The sequence below is a fragment of the Blennius ocellaris genome (genome assembly GCF_963422515.1).
Source record: "Blennius ocellaris genome assembly, contig: SCAFFOLD_62, whole genome shotgun sequence".
Lineage (NCBI taxonomy): Eukaryota > Metazoa > Chordata > Actinopteri > Blenniiformes > Blenniidae > Blennius > Blennius ocellaris.
Genome location: NW_027662225.1, coordinates 191,828 through 213,661, shown reverse-complemented (window position 1 = coordinate 213,661; position 21,834 = coordinate 191,828). Strand labels below are relative to the sequence as shown.

Sequence of the window (21,834 nt, the reverse complement as noted above, 5' to 3'; positions counted from 1 at the left end):
CTCCATTTGCTCACGCCTCTTCTGATCATGTATAAGAGATTTAATTATGAGCGTTCATCTCCTGTTGTGTTTTCTGGGAGAGCAGCGGCGCTAAGCAACAGTCCAGCAGGAAGCAGGTGTTTGTGTTTCTGCTCGTGTTTAGCAACCCTATATTTTCTTTAATGGCTTTGGTTTTCATTAATGACCAGTGACTCTTTTATTGGTCTTTTTGTACGAGGAAACTGCTTCAATGAGGCTTTTGCTTGACTGCTTTATTTGTATTTGTGGCTCTAAGTGGTTCCCTGGTGATGAAGGCTTCGCTCCGAGAGAAGTGAAAACCATGGGTCTGCTGGAGGGAGACCTTGGAAAACAAAGAGCCACAATGTTCTGCAGCGAGAAGGGGAAAGGTTTCCATTGGAGGCCTTTCAACTCCAATCTCACTAGTTGTTGTTTGTTTTTTTACTGTGAGGTCAGAGAATGATGGGCTGCCAGGGAAGTCTGAAGGTCTGTGATCCCATCACCAGCAAACGACTGGGAACCTGCACAGTACTGCTGTGAAGAAATACTTCAAAGCAAAAGTTCGGCTGTCATCTCAATCTGAATTTCATCTGGTCTGTGAGAATGGCTTCAACATTTAAAGCACTTTTGAGATGATGGATGGTAAATGCACCTGCTCAGTAGAACCAATCAGAAAAAAGCTTTTTAGTCATTTAATAAGTCCTTGTATCAGTACGCAGTCTTGGCAAGTAGCTAAAGGTTGGTACTGGTACTTTAAAAAGGCAGTATTGGTGCATCGCTGCCTCTCATCAGTATGTGTTGGTGAAACAGGAGCTTGCAGTACAGTTCAGGTGTCATCATTCTGTCTCTGACATGCCAAGGTCCCGTTGATGTGCGGCAGATCAATGCATTGATGCATCAGTGTCTCCTGGACTGAACCCTGCGGGACACAAACATCCTATTGATCGTGATCAGGCCCGATGGCTCGTATCGATTACCACACTGCAGGAAGTATTCTCTCTGAGATGTCGAGCAAATATCACTTTAAACTGAGCGTTTCACTGGATCAGCCTGTGGTTCGCTTGGTAGAGCCGGGTGTCTCCTAATGGGAAGGTTGCAGGTTCGATTGCCCATTGGTCTCAAACTGCTCCCATTGGACATACTAAGCACCTTGCAGGGCTGCTGCTGCCACCATCTAAGATTGTTGCCCTGTTCAAGCTGCTTTACAGCAATGCATCGAGCTTTGTCTGTATTAACGACGGTGTCTGACTGGTTTCCCAGCTCCAGTGGCGCTCGCCAGGGCTGTGTGGCTGGTCCTGACCTCTTCAGCTACATTATTGACCATCTGATGCTCAGGCTCTGTGAGCAAGTCCCCGGAGTGTCCTTCGGCAGCTACTGCCTGACTGACCTGGAGTGCGCTGATGACACCATTCTGCTCAGCACATCCTACAGTTGGCTCTGGACATATACAGTGAAGAGGCAGAGAAGCTTGGCCCCAAGTGAGCTGGACAAAAACTAAGTTCATGTATGTCAGTATCCCCTACAGCTTGGTAATGACATTGTAGTGCCTGTCAAGAACGTTTTGTACTTGAGGTCTATAGTGACAGACAACAGGGACCTAAAACCAGAGATTATCTGCAGAAGAGCCCTGGCTGCATCAGCTCTGCAGTCTCTCTGGAAAGCACTCTGGCACCAGATCATCTCACGCAAGATGAAGCTCAGGATTTACAATTCTGCAGGACTCTCCATCCTGCTTTATGGCTTGGAGACTTGGCCCTTAAACAAGACTCTGGCCGTGAGAATCAATGGTGTTGACAGCAGGGCTCTCAGAACCATCGAGAACATCAGGTGGCCATAGTGGGTTTCCAGTGAAGTGCTTTGAGCCGCCCGTGCCAGCCTCGAGCATCCCGCCTGCCCACACAATGTCACACCCGCTGGTTCGGCCATGTCCTCCGCCTTCCTCCTGAACATCCAACGAGAGCCATTTGCCAGTTTGACCTAAGAGCTGCAGGTTGGAGACAACATGAGACAAACTCTGCAACCGATGGCTCGATGTCATTACGGGCGACCTCCAACAACATGGAGTTGCTGTGGAGATGCAGAGCAGCTGACACAAGACTGCCAGCTCTGGAAAGAGCTGGTTCATCTGGGAGGCTCAACGCACAGGGATGGGACGCCCATACCCCCACCACCAACCCCCCTCCCACCACCACAATACAACTGTGGTTCACACCTGTTTTATCTGATCCCACAAGCAGACGTGGTTCTACAGCTGTTATCACTAAAACAGCCAAAATGTAAATAGAGTATGTTTTGTTGTGTTTTTAAAAAGATGTGTGATTCTCATCCGTCCTCATGTATTCCTTCCGAGTAATACCTATCTAATCCAGATCTTTGTCACAATGATAAATTATATCAAAGAAATATCTGGAAACATCTGTGGGGAGAAAGTGTCTTTGAATCAGTATTCCTCAACACTCGTACCAAGAAGCTTATAAATGACCTGTTGCTGAAACACATCCAGTCCAAATGAATGTTCTTGTCCTTGACTTGAGAACTCATCGTTCACTGCAATGAGACGAGCCAAGAAGCTTTAGAGCAGCTACCAAACTCGTTTTAGTGATGAATATAAGGGCCTGGAAATAATAACTCTAAAGGTTTACAAAACATTTAGAAAGTCTACTCTACTCCGCCTGTAAGAAAACACAAGATGAATTATTGGTTGTATTTGGGGCTATACAAATAGAATTTGATTGATTTGACCAACCTGAGATTATTTGAGAAAAAAATGCAATATTAAATTGAGTCTCTACAGTTTAATGTTATTAAAATCCTCGTGTTTTCTCAAACTCACCTTCATACTGTGGATTTCACACTAATGCTGGAGTGAGTAGCTGCTGGATATTTATCTGTAAAGATTTCCCCTAAATCCAGATTCTTCTCCACAGCTGCTTTTATTAAAAGAATCAGAGTTAAAGTTCCTCCACCAGAATCCACACTGGGAAAATGAAAATGATACGTTCTCCATATTTCCTCTTGATTCCTCATTAAACTCAGACACACACACACACACACACACACACACACACACACACACACACACACACACGCAGACAAGTATTTCCAGCATTTAAATTTCACAAATAATACAGTAAGGAACCTGAACTCTGACACAGTTCAGGTTCCTTTACTCCTAAACCAGATGTTTCTGGCCTGTCGTCCACACCAGAACCTGGTTCACCTGAACCAGATGTTTCTGGCCTGACGTCCACACCAGAACCTGGTTCACCTGAACCACATGTTTCTGGCCTGACGTCCACACCAGAACCTGGTTCTCCTGAACCACATGTTTCTGGCCTGACGTCCACACCAGAACCTGGTTCACCTGAACCAGATGTTTCTGGCCTGACGTCCACACCAGAACCTGGTTCACCTGAACCAGATGTTTCTGGCCTGTCGTCCACACCAGAACCTGGTTCACCTGAACCAGATGTTTCTGGCCTGACGTCCACACCAGAACCTGGTTCTCCTGAACCACATGTTTCTGGCCTGACGTCCACACCAGAACCTGGTTCACCTGAACCAGATGTTTCTGGCCTGACGTCCACACCAGAACCTGGTTCACCTGAACCAGATGTTTCTGGCCTGTCGTCCACACCAGAACCTGGTTCACCTGAACCAGATGTTTCTGGCCTGTCGTCCACACCAGAACCTGGTTCACCTGAACCAGATGTTTCTGGCCTGTCGTCCACACCAGAACCTGGTTCACCTGAACCAGATGTTTCTGGCCTGACGTCCACACCAGAACCTGGTTCACCTGAACCAGATGTTTCTGGCCTGACGTCCACACCAGAACCTGGTTCACCTGAACCAGATGTTTCTGGCCTGTCGTCCACACCAGAACCTGGTTCACCTGAACCAGATGTTTCTGGCCTGTCGTCCACACCAGAACCTGGTTCACCTGAACCAGATGTTTCTGGCCTGACGTCCACACCAGAACCTGGTTCACCTGAACCAGATGTTTCTGGCCTGACGTCCACACCAGAACCTGGTTCACCTGAACCACATGTTTCTGGCCTGTCGTCCACACCAGAACCTGGTTCACCTGAACCACATGTTTCTGGCCTGACGTCCACACCAGAACCTGGTTCGCCTGAACCAGATGTTTCTCGCCTGACGTCCACACCAGAACCTGGTTCGCCTGAACCAGATGTTTCTGGCCTGTCGTCCACACCAGAACCTGGTTCGCCTGAACCAGATGTTTCTGGCCTGTCGTCCACACCAGAACCTGGTTCGCCTGAACCAGATGTTTCTGGCCTGTCGTCCACATGAGGTGGTTTTAGAAGCATGAAAACAGGTTTTTTGAACACGGGTCCCAGAGGGGGGAAATTCTACAACCTCGGCTCGTGCCGTCCAACCCCCCAGGGTGAGGATGGCAAAGATAGGGTTACGTTTACAACTGATATAAAAATCGGTTTTTATACTCTGTTTTGGGCAGTTAGTGTGGGTGTGTGGGTGGGTGGGTGTGGGTGTGTCCGTGTTTCTCTTTTATTTCAATTTTTTCTATTTTTATTTTATGTGAAGCACTTTGCATGTTTATGTATATGAAAAGTGTTGTATAAATAAAGTTTGATTTGATTTGATTTGATTAAGAAGTAATTTAGAAAACTGGCACAAAAGGGAAAATGTATTACAAGACAAGCAACTGTGAGGAGTCACACACCTCGCTCCAGCACCGGATCCTCTCTGGCACTCCTGCAGGCAATCAGCTAATTGATTGTCAAGCAGTCTTAAGTCCTGCAGTGAGGGGGGTCCGGTGCCAGAGGATTGCTAGTCTTCACTCCGTGTGGAGGTGAGTCAGTGTTGTCCTCCCCGGGGGGTGAGTGTCCTCCCCGGGGTGGTTCCCGTTCCTGTTCCAAGAAGTCTCCCCGGGTCCCGTCCTGGTTCCAAGAAGCCCCCCCAGAGATTCCCCGGGTCCCGTCCCGGCTCCAAGAAGTCCCCCCCGGGTCCCGTCCCGGCTCCAAGAAGTTCCCCCGGGTCCCATCCCGGTTCCAAGAAGCCCCCCCAGAGATTCCCCGGGTCCCGTCCCGGCTCCAAGAAGTCCCCCCCGGGTCCCGTCCCGGCTCCAAGAAGTTCCCCCGGGTCCCATCCCGGTTCCAAGAGGCCCCCCCAGAGATTCCCCGGGTCCCGTCCCGGCTCCAAGAAGTTCCCCCGGGTCCCATCCCGGTTCCAAGAAGCCCCCCCAGAGATTCCCCGGGTCCCGTCCCGGCTCCAAGAAGTTCCCCCGGGTCCCGCCCCGGTTCCAAGAGGCCCCCCAGAGATTCCCCCGGGTCCCGTCCCGGTTCCAAGAGGCCCCCCCAGAGATTCCCCCGGGTCCCGTCCCGGTTCCAAGAGGCCCCCCCAGAGATTCCCCGGGTCCCGTCCCGGCTCCAAGAAGTTCCCCCGGGTCCCGTCCCGGTTCCAAGAGGCCCCCCCAGAGATTCCCCCGGGTCCCATCCCGGTTCCAAGAGGCTCCCCGGAGTTCCCCGGGTCCCGTCACCGTTCCAGCTCCCCTTTCCCTGTTCCCTCAATAAAACATTTAATGTTTGCAAACAACTTTCTGCTTGAGGTCTGCTTCTGGGTTCAGGACACTCCACGCGCCGGCTCCCAGCCGTGACACAACAAGACAAGCACCATGAGCAATACAAACAAACAGTACAAACAGTCTCATAAGGACCTTTTATGAACACCTTGAATTTAAATAAACCTGGAAAATGCTCTGACAGGATGATTGCCTGTAGACTCTGGTGTGCAGCAGAGCTGCTTTCTCTTCCCAATCGTGTTTCCATTCACTGGCAATCTTCACTTCACCTCAGGTATGTTAGTCACTGTCCAATGGATCAGGGAGGTCAAGCCTACTGTAGTTCAGGGTTCACAGACAACCACAGCTTCACCGTGAATGAGACGGATTGGTAAAACAGTGCCATAACAATCTTTAAATATAGATATTCTTTGTCGTGGTGCAGAGTACACATGATGAAAATGTCTATAGTTTCACAAAAACAAACAATTAGACATAAATTGACTAAAATGTCAACAAAAATCCAATTTTAATGAAACCTTTTGGTGCAAAATATAATGTAAAGTACAAAAAAGTTTTTTTTGTTGCACAAACTCCCGCTGACAGCGTGACTTTGAAGCTGGACAGCAGCGCGGCAGCTGCCTCTCATGGCAGCATCACTGACATCTCAGGTCCGGTCTCAGTGTGGTGTTGTTTCCGCTGCTCTGGAGAAATTTGTTTTAAAAAAATCCGTTGTCTTTGAAATTTTCACAATTTGCTTGCTGGTTTGGCGACTGGATCAGAGGCTCCTGGAGGCCGGTTTTGGCCCCCAGGCCTCATGTTGTGAGATTAAAGTCAGATCACATGTTTGATTCTCTCATTTCTTTTTCTTATGTTGGATTTGTCATGGAAATTACACATGAGCTACAGTTTGGACAAATCTTAATGAACTGTGTGTGTGTGTGTGTGTGTGTGTGTGTGTGTGTGTGTGTGTGAGTGAGAGTGTGTTTTTGCAGGGGGCACCCTAGACACAAAATGTAACTGGTAATTTAATATTGAATGTAAGCTTGAATTTAAGAGAGAGAGAGAGAGAAAGAGAGAGAGAAAGAGAGAGAGAGAGAGAAAGACTGAGAGCGACACAGAGAGAGAGAGAGAGAGAGAGAGAGAGAGAGAGAGAGAGAAAGACTGAGAGCGGCACACAGAGAGAGAGAGAGAGCGAGAGAGAGAGACAAAGACTGAGAGCACAGAGAGAGAGAGAGAGAGAGAGAGAGACAAAGACTGAGAGGACACAGAGAGAGAGAGAGAGAGAGAGAGAGAGAGAGAGAGAGAGAGAGAGAGAAGAGAGAGAGAGAGACAAAGACTGAGAGCGACACAGAGAGAGAGAGAGAGAGAGAGACAAAGATTGAGAGCGACACAGAGAGAGAGAGAGAGAGAGAGAGAGAGATCGGCAGGAGCGCAGTGCGTCTCGTTAAGAGCTCAGGAGAAGCGACACTACCGGAGACACAGAGACCGTAAAAATCACATCTGATCTTTATTATTATTAGGGTGTTTTAAAAAAAATGTTTTTTGTTTTTTTTTAAATACTGACTTCAAGTCAAAGTCCGTCATTTCTGAGGAATAAATTAGGGGAACCAAAGACATTTTAGATTTACTTATGAACTGTTCTCTCAAATTAAGAGGGCTCATTTGACAGCATTAAACGAGGTTGTTTGAATTTAAATTAATTATATGTGTTTATGGAGATTGGAAAGATCATTTCTCAACAGTTTTGCTCAATTTTCTCGTTCACCCTGAAACGGGTAGATTTTACTTCATTCTGGCAACAAGCATGAGAAATACACGTTGTTGTCCCTCCTTCATTCGAATCCTTCGTCTGTCGTCATCAGGGGTGTTTAAAATATGTGTGAGGCAACACAAGGATGTTCACGTCTCCGTGTTGGGCAGATTTCTAGGTGCGTCACTCGTGCGTAACCCCCCCCCCGCGCGCGTCCTCTCAGCGCGCACACGAGCCCCAGCAGCCAGAATCCTTTAAATTCACGTCTGTGAAGCTGCGTTGGAGGGAATCAACGAGCAGCTGGTGAAGAAGAGGAGTCCGTGGATCGGAGGACAGGAGCACCGGAGGGCGCAGCTGGATTCCTATTCAGACAGGTCGACATGGAGCACATCATTTTCACCGCGGTTTGTTGATGCAAAAGTGAAGCGGCCGGATCCATGTGGAGATAAAGTGACTTTTTTTTTTTTTTTTTTTTTTTTAATATTTGTTTCAAACTGGAAATCAGCTGAGCAGGAAGTCAAACGTGCTCTCATCAAAGGAACTAAACGAAAAGGTTCAAAAAAGGGAGGAAATTCACCTGGCTGGATTTGGTTTATTCAGTTTTTTAGTTTTTTTTTGGTTTATACATTTTAAAGATGAGAATTTTCGTGACAACTGTTACATGACTGACTAAATCATCCACTGGATTTGATGGTTTTTTGGGATTGATGAACTGCAGTTGTGATATCTGAGAAATCTCCTGTTTTGTGCCATCTGTGTCTGATGTCATGTCGACTCTTTCTATCTTCAGACTGGATGTTTTAGACTCTGCCTACTGACTGATGCGTCATGCCAGAAGAGTTTCTTAAATGTACATATTTATTTTACATTCTTGTGTAAAGATGCTCACAGCCTCCTAGTTGTCAAGTCCTTTCCCCTGCTTCTGCCAACATGGAGAATGTCTCCATGCCAGGTGGTGTTCTGCCCATCTGCAATGACTCTGTGGACTTCTACTCCCTGACAGCGGGGAACCGCACCGAGCTGAACTGCACTCCGCCCTCAGAGTTCTACTTCTACGCTGACCTTTATGTCATCTTGCCGGTCATCTACTCAGTCATCTGCGCAGTGGGACTGACTGGAAATACCGCAGTCATCTATGTCATCCTCAAAGCCCCCAAAATGAAAACCGTCACCAACATGTTCATCCTGAACTTGGCGATCGCCGATGACTTGTTCACGTTGGTGCTGCCAATCAGCATCGCCGAGCATCTGCTGCACTACTGGCCTTTCGGCGAAGTCCTGTGCAAAGTCATCCTCAGCATCGATCATTACAACATCTTCTCCAGCATCTATTTCCTCACCGTCATGAGCATCGACCGCTACCTGGTTGTCCTGGCAACCGTCAGGTCCAAACGCATGCCTTACCGCACCTACCGCGCCGCCAAGATCGTCTCGCTGTGTGTATGGGTCCTCGTCATCCTCATCGTCATGCCCTTCACCGTGTTCGCCGGCGTCTACCTGAGCCCCGCCGACGGAAGGAAGAGCTGCGTGCTGAGCTTCCCCAGCCCAGAGAGCCTGTGGTTCAAGACCAGCCGCATCTACACGCTCATCCTGGGCTTCGCCATCCCAGTCTCCACCATCTGCATCCTGTACACTGTCATGCTCTACAAGCTGAGGAACATGAGACTCAACAGCAATGCCAAGGCACTGGACAAGGCCAAGAAGAAGGTGACGGTTATGGTGTTCATCGTCCTGGCCGTCTGCCTGTTCTGCTGGACGCCTTTCCACCTCAGCACCATCGTAGCGCTGACCACGGACCTGCCCACCACGCCGCTGCTGATTGGGATTTCGTACTTCATCACCAGCCTGAGCTACGCCAACTCCTGCCTCAACCCTTTCCTCTATGCCTTCCTGGACGACAGCTTCCGCAAAGCCTTCAAGAAGATGCTGGAGTGCAGACCGGCCTGAACCGCAGTCCCACCGTTTGCAAACAAACTGCAGTTGGGAAACTTCTGTAATGCTTTCCCATGATTTTATAAATATACGATTGCTTGGCTTGTTAAAGCTGCTCTTGGCAATTTTGTATGTTATTTGCACATATTGGCTGAATCAAAGAAAGTCGATCTAACACCTAGAGGTTAAGAGCAGAGATGCGCAGATACCGAATATCGGCTCCAATCCGGTGCCGAGTACTCATACTGGTGAAAGCTCCCTGATACAACCTTATCGGTATTGCGTGACGCCTTCTGTCGCAACATCAGCAGCAGGAAGATGAGACAATGGGCGGTTTGGAGATTCTTGAATGTTAGTTATTTTATTGGTTTTTTCATTTGTCAATTCTTCCTATCCCTTTTTGAATGAGTCAAATGTGTACTATATTTATTTATTTTTCTTTTCCATTGTTTCATCTCATTTTAATTTACTTTTTTTCAAAATGAATGAATAAATAAATTGAATAGAATAAAAACCTGTATTGCAAAAACTCCCCATGGGATTCGTAAAAACTAAACATTCAACATATATATATATATGCATATATATATATATGCATGTGTGTCTGTGCACCCATTTATTGCACAGTGAAAGTGTAGCAGCAGTGTTGCACAGTATTATATTTAACAGAAAAATTGAAATGTAGCAGCAGTAATATTTACATGTTATATATTAATGAGAATCACAAAAATAAGACGAACTGTAAATTAAGTTCTGACAAAATCTCAAGAGGAGGAGGAAGATAGTTCGTACAACACCAGCTACTTCATCACCAGCAGAGTTGGAACGATATAGGCCCAATCCCATCTCTTTTGTACCCCTCCGCCGACCCCTTAGCCCTTCGCCTCCACCTCTGCCTTCACCTCCAAAATGAGGGCAAAGTCAAAGGGATAAAAGTTTCAGCCCTTAGATTTGCGACACCCCTCTCCCGCTGCTCAGCCCCGCCCCTCTCGCTCCGTCTCACAGTTATGACATCATAACATGGCGCCGTTATATCAGCAGAGCTGAATCACAGATGTTTGTTGATTTTCCAGCAGGATAGTCCTCCTGCCGTCCCAAATTCCCCGTGTTGCAGCAGCTTGGCTGCTTTGTTTCACATCAAGGACTTCAGAAATATTTCCTCATTCACCATGTGAAAGTGGAGGAGCTTCCTTGTTTGCTCTGGGGTCCCTGTTTTCAAAACCTCCATAGTAGAAGACTTTGGAACTCTACAGTGTAAAAATAAAATGTTATAAACACCGTCTCTACCAAACAAATACACACGGAAGCTACAGACGGCAGCGGTCTTACAGGTTTATATAACTTTAGAAGCGTATATATGTGAAATGCGAGTCCCTCGGCACCATGTCCTCATACCCCTCTGTTTAAAGTGTGCATCTGTAAACGCTTCGTTTAGAGGGGTGAATAGCCCTTCCCCTCACCCCTTCGCCTCTGCGCAATAGTGAAATGGGACACGCCTCAGACTGTCGTGAACGCGCAATTCAGAGGGGAAGGGGTAAGATGAAGGGCTAAGGGGGAGAATTGGGACACAGCCAAAGTCTCCGGTCGTATAGTGCGGAGAGAGATGCTATGCTATGCTATGCTATGCTATGCTATGCTATGCTATGCTATGCTATGCTATGCTATGCTACGCTTCTGGAGACTGGTGGAGGCGAAGCTGCGTCGACACAGAAACTTTGATCAGTTGGTTCGAGGCAATGTCGAGCCAGCTGGGGTGACTTGGGCATCTGCTTCGGATGCCCCCCGGACGCCTCTCCAGGGAGGGGTTCTGAGAAACACCAGCTTTGTCTCGACAGGATGCAGTCTGATATAACTTAACATTAAATTGTGTGTGTGTGTGTGTGTGTGTGTGTGTGTGTGTGTGTGTGTGTGTGTGTGTGTGTGTGTGTGTGTGTGTGTGTGTGTGTGTGTGTGTGTGTGTGTTTGTAAGAGACGATCCTCAACATGTTGGATATTAATAACATCTGGTCCAGAACATCTGGAGGATTCCTACAGCACATTTTCTTCAAGCCGGAAACTGAAACTGTCAAAACAGTGAGAGATGAGGCATTGTGTGTGTGTGTGTGTGTGTGTGTGTGTGTGTGTGTGTGTGTGTGTGTGTGTGTGTGTGTGTGTGTGTGCGTGCGTGCGTGCGTGCGTGCGTGCGTGCGTGTATCTGACCTTCACTGGACTCGTTCTCTGAGTGAGACGGCAACATCTGCAGTGTCACTGATTTGCATGTTGTCAATCATATAAACATGTGAGAAGAGTCGGGGGTTGGACGGCAGCCTGGCGTACGTCGGCAGAGACGCATCAATTATTCAGACATCAGGAGTGAAAGCAACATTTCATAGAGCTGGTGGGATGTTGGGGAATGAAGATGTTGGTGTTTGCAAACATTTAATCACAGAGGAACTACAATCCAGCAGCTTGGCGGGTTTATTTTGTGTCCATAATGAACCTCACCGACCAAACAACAGTACTGTTGGCCTGGAGTTTACTAGGCATGGGACAGGAGGGCTACGTAATCTGAATCCTGCACCTTTTCCGGTTTCTGTGAGCTTCTGTCGCCCACTGCTGTTGGCAGCGAAGCATTGCGATCCAGAGACTTCAGCAGAAACGGTCCAGGAGCTGCAGATCTTCATGTGTTTCTATGTAAACGCAGGGCCGCCCCAGGCCAAGTGGGGGCCCTAAGCAGGATTTTATTTAGGGCCCCCCTTCCAATAACATAATAATAATAATAATAATAATAATAATAATAAAAAAAAAAAATTACTAACGAATCAAATGAACAGCCTCTATCAACAGTGGAACAAGAACTTTATAGCTCAAAAGTGGAACAATCTTTTTTATTGCAACAACATCCCACCTTCAAGTGAAGCACGAGCCTCTGACTGTTTGGACTTTTTCTTTCTTTTGCTAGCTACTGAATCGTATTGACGTTTGGAAGCTCTCTCTCTCTCTCTCTCTCTCTCTCTCTTTCTCTCTCTCTCTCTCTCCTCTCCACCTGTAAACAACTGCCTGCCGGCCCTTCTGACCGCTGATTGGTCAGATGCTGACGCTTCGCGCTTTCAATCATTGCGTCTCTTTTCTCTCTCTCTCTCTCTCTCTCTCTCTCTCTCTCTCTCTCTCTCTCTCTCTCGCTCTCTCTCTCTCTCTCCTGCCTCAGGCTGACTCGGTGGCGGTGTTCTACGCGCCTCTCAGCAAAATGCAGCGCATCCTTTGTGCATTTGCAGAGAATGATGATACTTTATTGATCCCGAGGGAAATTCAATTCACTTGCGCAAAATGGGGCCCCCATGGATCGCGGGGCCCTACGCACAGCGCGTGTTCTGTGTGTAGGGAGGGGCGGGCCTGTGTAAACAAAAGGTTTCAGTTCCTTTAGCAGTCTGGGTGATGTCATCATCATTTGCAACTGAGGACATTTGTAACCAATAGCATGTGTTCTATATCTAAAAAAAGTATATGAATATAGGTGAAAAGTTCAGTTTGAAACAACGAAACGACAACATTCATCATTTAAATCATGAACTGGATGTAAAATATTAATATTTATATGATCAGATCTTTTTTTTTGAATGATTATCCCAATTACAATGTGGGAAAAAAAACAAAATTGAAACAAAACAATTAACTTTTCAATGATATATGATAACGTAATTGTTTTAGATGCAGCTGAATTTAAGATCCAGATTAATTCTGAACTGAAACACCATGATTCCCTCATTCTCTGGATTGAAATCAAATTGTTACGATTTTTGTAACAGGTATAGCACCAAATAACATAATAATAATTAAAAAAAAGATGCAAATCAATGTGTAATCTAATAATTATAGTTCTCACACCCCCATGTGCTTAAAGTTCAATTCATCAAATTAAAAGTAGAACATGAAGAACTTGCACATTCCTTTTCTGGCTGAATTCATGTCTTCGAGCTGTATTATTCTGTAAGATAAAGCTGCCAACATTCATCCTTAAAGTAGCCTAGAAATGTGATGTGAACTACTTTTATCTGCGGTGAATCATCTGACTGTTAAACTTCAAGTTCAGATCCTACTTCTTGGTTCCTCTTGGCTTTTTTCCAGACGAGTGTGCAGCAGCTGAGCGAACATTATTCCACTTTACTCATGTTATCTCTGCAACATTCTTAGTATGCTGTAAATACCTTCTGCTATTTACCTGTACAATGGAATGTATAGCCACAGCACTGTACATTCTGATGTGAAAAACTGTGCCACATGAATCCTTATTTGTTTGCTTTGACGTTTCGGAATCATTGTTTTATGCCGTCTGTTTAAAAAACAAGTGTTTTTGTCTTAGTGCATTTTTTTAAAAGTCCCCCATCATCAGCTGCCTGATAAACACCTTTACTTTGCCACTCATGTATTTTTGATATTTCAGAATCAAAGTTGCTCGCTGAAAACAATAAATGTGCAGATATTTGGATCAAGAGAAAATGTGGTAACACGCTCATTCTTCGATTGTCGCGGCTGTGCATTAGCGTCGGGGGATGGCGGCTGGATTAGCGGCAGGAGCCTCTCGTCAGCTAAAGGTTACCAATTCAATCAACAGTCTGCCTGTATTTATTTATTTATTTCTTTGTTTGTTTGTTTGTTTATCGGTTAGTATGCATGTATATTTTATAAAATTTTCACAAACAGTCACACGAATTGTGTGACATTTTCAGAGATGATTTGTGGTTATCCAAGGATCGAGCCATTAGAATTTGGGACATAAACGACTAAACGTTTCCGAATAAATCGAGAAAAACTGCAAAACAACACAAGTTTCCCACACAAGGAGGATGAGAGGCTCCTCATGGAGATCAAAGGGGATCAGCCCCTGTTGCTATGGAGATGCTTCCAGCTCAGTGTTTCACAGTGATGTAGCAACCTGACAGGCCAGTTAGCATTGACATATGCTAATGGTTAACATGCCCGCAAACAAATGTGTCATTGGTGAAAGTGTGCGCTCTACTGAGTGCAGCTGGTTCATTGTGAACGCTGAACTCCCACAGATGCTGGACTGGATGGAGATCTTGGGGATTCAGGCTCGGTTCACACGACGTGAAAACGCATTGTTTTCGCCTTTCTGTTTACACAGCAAGAAAACATGTCAGTTTCCACGGCAACAGCAGAAACACTGAACATGATGCAGTTAGCAGTAGAACGAGTTCAGAGAGTTAGATCCCATCTTTACCTCCTGACTGATAAGAACCACCAACCGTGATTTAATAATTCATTTATTTGTGTTTTTTACATTTGTATTTGATGTGCGTGGGTGTACATATATGTTTGTATTATTATTATTGTTGTTGTTGTTGTTGTATCCAATACTTTACATATTACAATTTCTGTTGTTTCTCTTATAACTTCTGCTTTTAATCTATTCTTGTAGTTTGTTTTGGAGTTGTTGCTAAAAGTTGGTAAAAATACATTGAAACCAATAAATAAATAAATTAATAAATACGAGCAAACGAAAACATAACCGTCACCTGCCACCCAACATTTATTGGCGAAGGTAACAACATCAGCCACTAGTGGCCCAACATGCTTCCTCTAAACTCGCACTGAGGGGGAGCAGCTGAGGTCAGCATTTGTTTGCCGTCTTATTGACTCTTGATTTCTATCCCAAACTCCTGCTGCCCCCACCTGGGGTAGGGGCAATTCCAGTCAGACAGGTCTACAAGTAATTAGGGATTAAAGGAGCCAATCACTGTTTTTCCATGACTAATAGGTTTCATGCAAACTGCTAATTGCTAATATTGTATTTCTCTTGTGGCTTTCTGTTTTACTGAGGGTCAAGCAGCTATCCTATGTGTTATAGTGTGTGTTCTTAATTCACCTTGGATTGTTGAGAGTAGGTGAATTTGAGGGTTTTACTTGGTTTCAATAAATGAGTGAGAAGTGGTGTTTTATTCAGGAACTGCCTACTGGCCTCAGCTGCTCCCACTCAGGAGAGTCTCAGCGCAGGAAGAAAGGTTAAGGTGAGCTTCCCACCCTTTTTTAGACTCCGCCCCTCTTCCTGCCGACTTCCTGTTACCACCCTGTCACCTATCTGTGCAAACAAAGTCCTGTTCAAAACGAGATTTTAAGTTCTGGATGAAAAGGGCTTTAAAAATCAGGCACAATGTAAATGGATCAAATGGAGAAAATGGCTAAAAGCACAAGAACTGTGGAAGAAACTGCAAAAACAGCTTTAAAAAGAAAACCTGACGAATAGAAACAGGGGGAAATAAAATGGGGAGAAAGCACACAAAACTTGCAGAATTGTGTTGTGGGTAAACCAACACATCGTTATAGAGACGATCAACAGCTGGAATGAAATATATGGACATACATGTGATTCTGACATGTGCAGGTATTTCAAAGTGACTGGCCTTTTCATGACACACGACCAAGTGTGATTCCTGTTTGATGAGACATTCACAGCAGCCGTGCAAAATGTTAAAATACTCCAAAAAACATTGAAAAAACTTTATTAGTGTAACAGTCTCAGCTGCCTCGATTGTGTTCTTTTGCCATGAGGGTTTTTTCTCCCATAGTTACATTGATCTTCACCTTCTTCATCCTTCACCGCATCTCACTTTCTCATTGTCCGTGTAAAAAGTTATCGTTGACTCGGTTTCCACCTAAAATAATGAAGAAAAACTCACTAAAAAAGGAAAAAAAAACATTTGATCCACTCCTTGAATTGATGCATAACTGAGAAGAAGGTGCGAGAGCATGCTGGAATAATTATCATTGAATGCCACCAATGGACAAAGGCTTAATTTAAAAAAAAGAATTGCTATTGACAGGAGCTGTAATACTGATCGTTGTCCTCTAGAGAGCAGTGTTGGTCTGTTTACACCTCTGCAATGTAGCGTACGTGTATGTGTGCGTGCTCACACAGATACAATGAAAAGAAACGTTCCCATCATAAAACCTTTTCACTTCATACATGAGAAAAGTATGGAATAGCCCCATAAAGTATAGATTTGGAGTGTTTAGATATAAAAGAAGACTGTGAATTATATTCTATAAACTGTAATCCCCCACTTCATTCTCTCAAGAGTGAAGTGTGTTTCCCTCCCTAATACAATGCAGACATTGGCCTCTAGGGGGCAGTGCGCAGCTTCATGGATCAACACAAGCTCTCTCCTCTCCTTACATTAATGTAGAGCAGCATGAAGACCGAGCTCCAACACTTTGATCTTTCATGCATTTTTATGAATCCGTTGTAATTACTGATCATATTTGTGGTTAAATTGTGACCCTGGACGTAATTACAGATGAGCCTCGGGGAAGATTGAGATTATGACCAAATGATAAGACAAGTTGGTTATCGGGGTGATGCTGTAAGACCTTTATTCCACTGGAAGGATCGATTCAAGCAAATTCAGCATTTGCACTGAATCCTGTTGGACTCATTTCTGTATTGTTGATGTATTGATTTACCATTTTATTATAATTCATTCCACAAGGTTTTCATCTGTTAGCACTGATAAGTGTTAAGAGCGTTTCAGATTTCCAACGCCCTGATTATTATTGACAATCATCGGGGGGGACATCGAACGACATCATCGTTTTCCACAGATGTCGGCATTTTAGAATTTCCTCCTCTGGGACTGATAAAGGTAATTACCTAATCTTTTTTTCCACAGATGATTGTCTTTGCTGTGTGGCATGACGACATGAGGCGGGTTTTAGAATTCCCCCACTCTGAGACCTGTGTTCAAAAAAAACCTATTTTCACGCTTCTAAAACCGCCTCGTGTGGACGACGGGCCGGAAACATCTGGTTCAGGTGAACCAGGTTCTGGTGTGGACGACGGGCCGGAAACATCTGGTTCAGGTGAACCAGGTTCCTGGTGTGGACGACGGGCTGGAAACATCTGGTTCAGGTGAACCAGGTTCTGGTGTGGACGACGGGCCGGAAACATCTGGTTCAGGTGAACCAGGTTCTGGCGTGGGCGACGGGCCGGAAACATCTGGTTCAGGTGAACCAGGTTCTGGTGTGGACGACGGGCCGGAAACATCTGGTTCAGGTGAACCAGGTTCTGGCGTGGACGACGGGCCGGAAACATCTGGTTCAGGTGAACCAGGTTCTGGTGTGGACGACGGGCCGGAAACATCTGGTTCAGGTGAACCAGGTTCCTGGTGTGGACGACGGGCTGGAAACATCTGGTTCAGGTGAACCAGGTTCTGGTGTGGACGACGGGCCGGAAACATCTGGTTCAGGTGAACCAGGTTCTGGCGTGGGCGACGGGCCGGAAACATCTGGTTCAGGTGAACCAGGTTCTGGCGTGGACGACGGGCCGGAAACATCTGGTTCAGGTGAACCAGGTTCTGGCGTGGACGACGGGCCGGAAACATCTGGTTCAGGTGAACCAGGTTCTGGTGTGGACGACGGGCCGGAAACATCTGGTTCAGGTGAACCAGGTTCTGGTGTGGACGACGGGCCGGAAACATCTGGTTCAGGTGAACCAGGTTCTGGTGTGGACGACGGGCCGGAAACATCTGGTTCAGGTGAACCAGGTTCTGGTGTGGGCGACGGGCCAGAAACATCTGGTTCAGGTGAACCAGGTTCTGGTGTGGACGACGGGCCAGAAACATCTGGTTCAGGTGAACCAGGTTCTGGTGTGGACGACGGGCCAGAAACATCTGGTTCAGGTGAACCAGGTTCTGGTGTGGACGACGGGCCAGAAACATCTGGTTCAGGTGAACCAGGTTCTGGTGTGGGCGGGGCCTCAGTGAGCTCAGCTATTATGACATCAGCGCTCAGTTCTTCAGCAGCAGAGAGTCCATCAGCCATCAAACTGTCAGAGCATCAATCTTCCTCAGGCTGAAATCACAGCCTGTGAGAAGCTTCACATTTCAGTCCAGAAATATCCAGCGGCCACATTAACGGAGAGCCTCGAAGCTGAACTCGCTAACAGACTGGTGGTTGTGGTGTCGGAGGATGTTTGTGGAGCTTCACCGTCCTCCTGGAGCTCAGCCTCCCACTTATTGAAGACATTTTGTTTGACTGTTTTCGATGTGCGGCTGAGAATATGATGGGAATGATGCAGCTTCAGGCACATCTTTTATTTTGACAGTCACCATAATAACAATACAAATCGGTACTTTTATTTGGACAGTCAACATGATAACAATCCAACTTGGTGGTCTTATTTTGACACTTACCTTAATAATCCAACTTGGTAGTTTGTCCACTAAAATGTTCTCTCAGTGTTTATGTTTAAAGTTCATTGTTCTCTGCTGTGTGTGTGTGTGTGTGTGCGCGCGCGTGTGTGTGTGTGTGTGTGTGTGTGTGTGTGTGTGTGTGTGTGTGTGTGTGTGTGTGTGTGTGTGTGTGTGTGTGTGTGTGTGTGTGTGTGTGTGTGTGTGTGTGTGTGTGTGGTGTCTTTACAAAAACCACCAACAGCACTTGCGAGTGGACCATCATGCAGACAACACTTCATATATATATTCACTGCACATTTTTTCATAGAACTGAATACTGTTCCGCGTCTCATTGGAGGGTTCTCGTGCCCCAAACTTCACCTGCGTGTCCATTTTAACCATTGTTGAGGCTTGCCATCTATGTAGAATTTGTCCAGACCTCGTACTTGTAATTGCACTTGTACTTGTGTGGATGACCACTATCAGAGAGCTAGTGATGGAGGTGAAGTGAAGCGTGAGTTGGTGCAGTAAAATGCCTTGGTGGCTGACCTCACCTGACCTGTTCACCGCTCCACCTACGGATCCCCCATCACAACAACATCTTCCAATTTGGAGAATTTATTTTCCAGACACTCCTCGACTGTATCCAGAGGCTTTTCAGGTTCTGCAGCTCATAAATGTTCAGTGTTTATTGGCCTCTGTGTCTCCCTCTCGCCAGCTGAGCGCTACAAAGGGAAGCTCCAGCTGGCTGTTCAGCCATTTCATGTCTTTGTCACCATTCCTGCTCAGACGTCTCACAATTTCAGTCCATTTCAATTTTTAAACATTTTCACTAAGACTTCACTGGGCTTGCAAATCAACCCGTTTGGAATCTGGGAACAAGGTAAATGTTGAAATCTGAATGCCCCCTTTAGTGCACAGGCCCTCAAAGTGCGGCCCACAGCAACATTAATTAGTGTAGTTCATTTTAATCCAACTCTGCTTTGAAAGGATGAATCTCTGTTCTGTGGTCTTTGGCGCAATCTATAGGCAAGCTGTAGAGATAAGTTGGAATCACAGGTGTGACCTTTTGGGGCGCTGTGACGCATGAAATACACTGAAAACGCAGGAGACACGGAGAACATAGAAATATAGACTTGATTATAAATGACTCTGAGTGCTATAGTTCTATGCTCCAGCTGCACGAGAAATCCAACATGTCACCACATTAAACCTGCTAGTATTAGTAGCCTCTGCAGCACCACCTGGAGCATGTAGACCGCTATTGTTGTGATTATTAGAAGACATGGGGTGGGGGGCTGTGTTAAAGATTAAAAAACGACATTTTTGACTCCTAAATGGTGTTTTTTTGCAAGCAATGACATTCTGGTGTGGACAGGCCCTGAGTTCTAAATACGTTTTTATCATAGATTCTGAGATGGATGCACAGAGGACTGTATGTATATATATATATATATATAAAGAAAAAAAACATGAAGATAATTTGGGAGCAGTGAGGAGAGAAGCTGTGTAAGAAAACACACTTCCTGTAATTCACCGACCGTTTCATCATTCGCTCCTCAAAAACCCAAAAGGTGTTGCAGCAGTTTATTTGTGGTTCCTACTGGATCAACAGCCGTCCGGATGGAGTGACGCACAGCTGTTATCACTAAGTCCAAGATTAAAGCTGCCAAAGCCGATCTCACTGAGGCAGGCCTGTTTATCCAGCGACGCTGCAGGAAGGTCGCTTTATTCCTGCAACACATCGGTGATTGATAAAGGTAATTCCATAATCCAGCCTTGATGTTTCTTCAACTCCCTGACAGTTAAATAGGAAAATATACAATGCATCTATAGGAGGAGTCTTTTTTGTTTGAAAATAGTTTCGCATTTGAACTTTTAGGCCACAAAGCCGCAACACCTTTGTTCCATTTCGGGTGTTTGTTTACACAACAGTGAGAAGGGAGCATTTTGAAAATGCTGGATGCTCCCAGAACAAGGACAGTTGGGTTGTGATGTGGGTCATGAGCTGGAAAAAAAATCCTGCTTGGCAGGAGACTTCATCCTCCAGGTAGAAGCTGTTCGCCTCTCAGGCCACGCCCCCTCACAGCGGATCACGCGTCTGCAAAGAAGAGTTTTAATTTTTCATCGACACGTCTTTTTTCTCACTACAATATTTTTATAAAAACATTTCTTTTCAGTAATAAAAGAGAACGTTTGAGTCCGGGCCGCCATGTTGGTCAGGTTTTAAAGGTTTTAACTGCAGCAGCTCAGGGGCATCTCGTAACTCTGATTCGTGCTACATTGCTACATGCTAACAGGCTTTGGGACTGACACGGTAGTGATGCTACATGCTAAACATGATTAAAATATGACTGATAGTGGTTGGCAAGCTAGAATGTATGTGTGCAAATACAAAACTCACATTTCCCCTTTACAGACATAATGTGGATGTAAACAAATGAAGTCTAACCAATCACACAATTACTCATTTTGGCTTTTATGTTTGTTTGTTTTTTTAAAGTTATTTGGTTTTCTTTTTTAGGTAATTTTGTTTGTATTTTTAGGTAATTTTGTTGTTAATGCTTGAATAATTTAACTTGTTCCAAACATGTCCAAAATAAAATTTCAAGTCAATTCAAGAGTTTGCAGCAGTGACAGTGTGAACTTTCTTCTTGCTCCTATGGAGTATGACTCGGCCTTTAGACTCTGAGTGAACAGAGGAAAACGCAACTATTTGAAAAAGCTCGGACTCTATCTCCAGGCAAAGGAAACACTGCTAACGCAGGACAAAAGAAACAGATTTGGGGGAATCTTTAAATGATCAAAAGAAAAAGTTAAGTACATGAAAGAAGGGTATGTGGGGAAGCGTTCAGAGTCCCACCCTCCCAGCAGAACCTTCCTGCTTCTATCCTCACTGATGGGAAACCTGTAGTTTTCTCCGGAACGGAGCTGCAGCAGCAGTAGCCAACAGGACGCAGTGACTGAGCCTGGAAAAATCAGGAACTTCACCAGATACACCTGATGACCATCAGGAGGAACGCTCCGTCTCCGTGGAAACGAGGGAAAACGTTTGTGAAACGCTGCTCCTGGTTCAGGTCACTGCGGCCGCAGCAACTCACTCTTCTGCACATGCTCAGTAGAGCCCATCAGAACAGTTTCCTCCATGGTGTCATGACTCCCAGTCCTTGTTCTCCTGGACCTGGTACTTTTATTTTGACAGTCACCATAATACCAATCAAACTTGGTAGTTTTATTTTGACAGTTATGTTGCTAACGGCTGGTGGCAGAAGTCACCAGTTAACAGGGGCACCAAGGAAACCAAACTCCAAACAGTGAAGCACCAATCGTAACAATCCACATTTCATTCAGACAATGGATGGATGGATGAACTGTGACCACAACTTCCACATCATAAAACATTATATCTCACTAACTGACACACAGCTGGATGTTTTGGACAAATCCAA

General features: G+C 45.6%; 1 protein-coding gene across 1 annotated transcript; it reads left to right on the top strand.

The window, feature by feature from the left end:
• Window positions 1-8,219: 8,219 nt before the first annotated feature.
• On the top strand, window positions 8,220-9,236 carry LOC308148058 (neuropeptides B/W receptor type 2-like; the record flags this gene model as incomplete). Its single annotated transcript, XM_080521478.1, has 1 exon — window positions 8,220-9,236. The coding sequence occupies one exon, from the start codon at window positions 8,220-8,222 to the stop codon at window positions 9,234-9,236; it is 1,017 nt and encodes a 338-aa protein (XP_080377604.1).
• Between the last annotated feature and the right edge of the window lie 12,598 nt (window positions 9,237-21,834).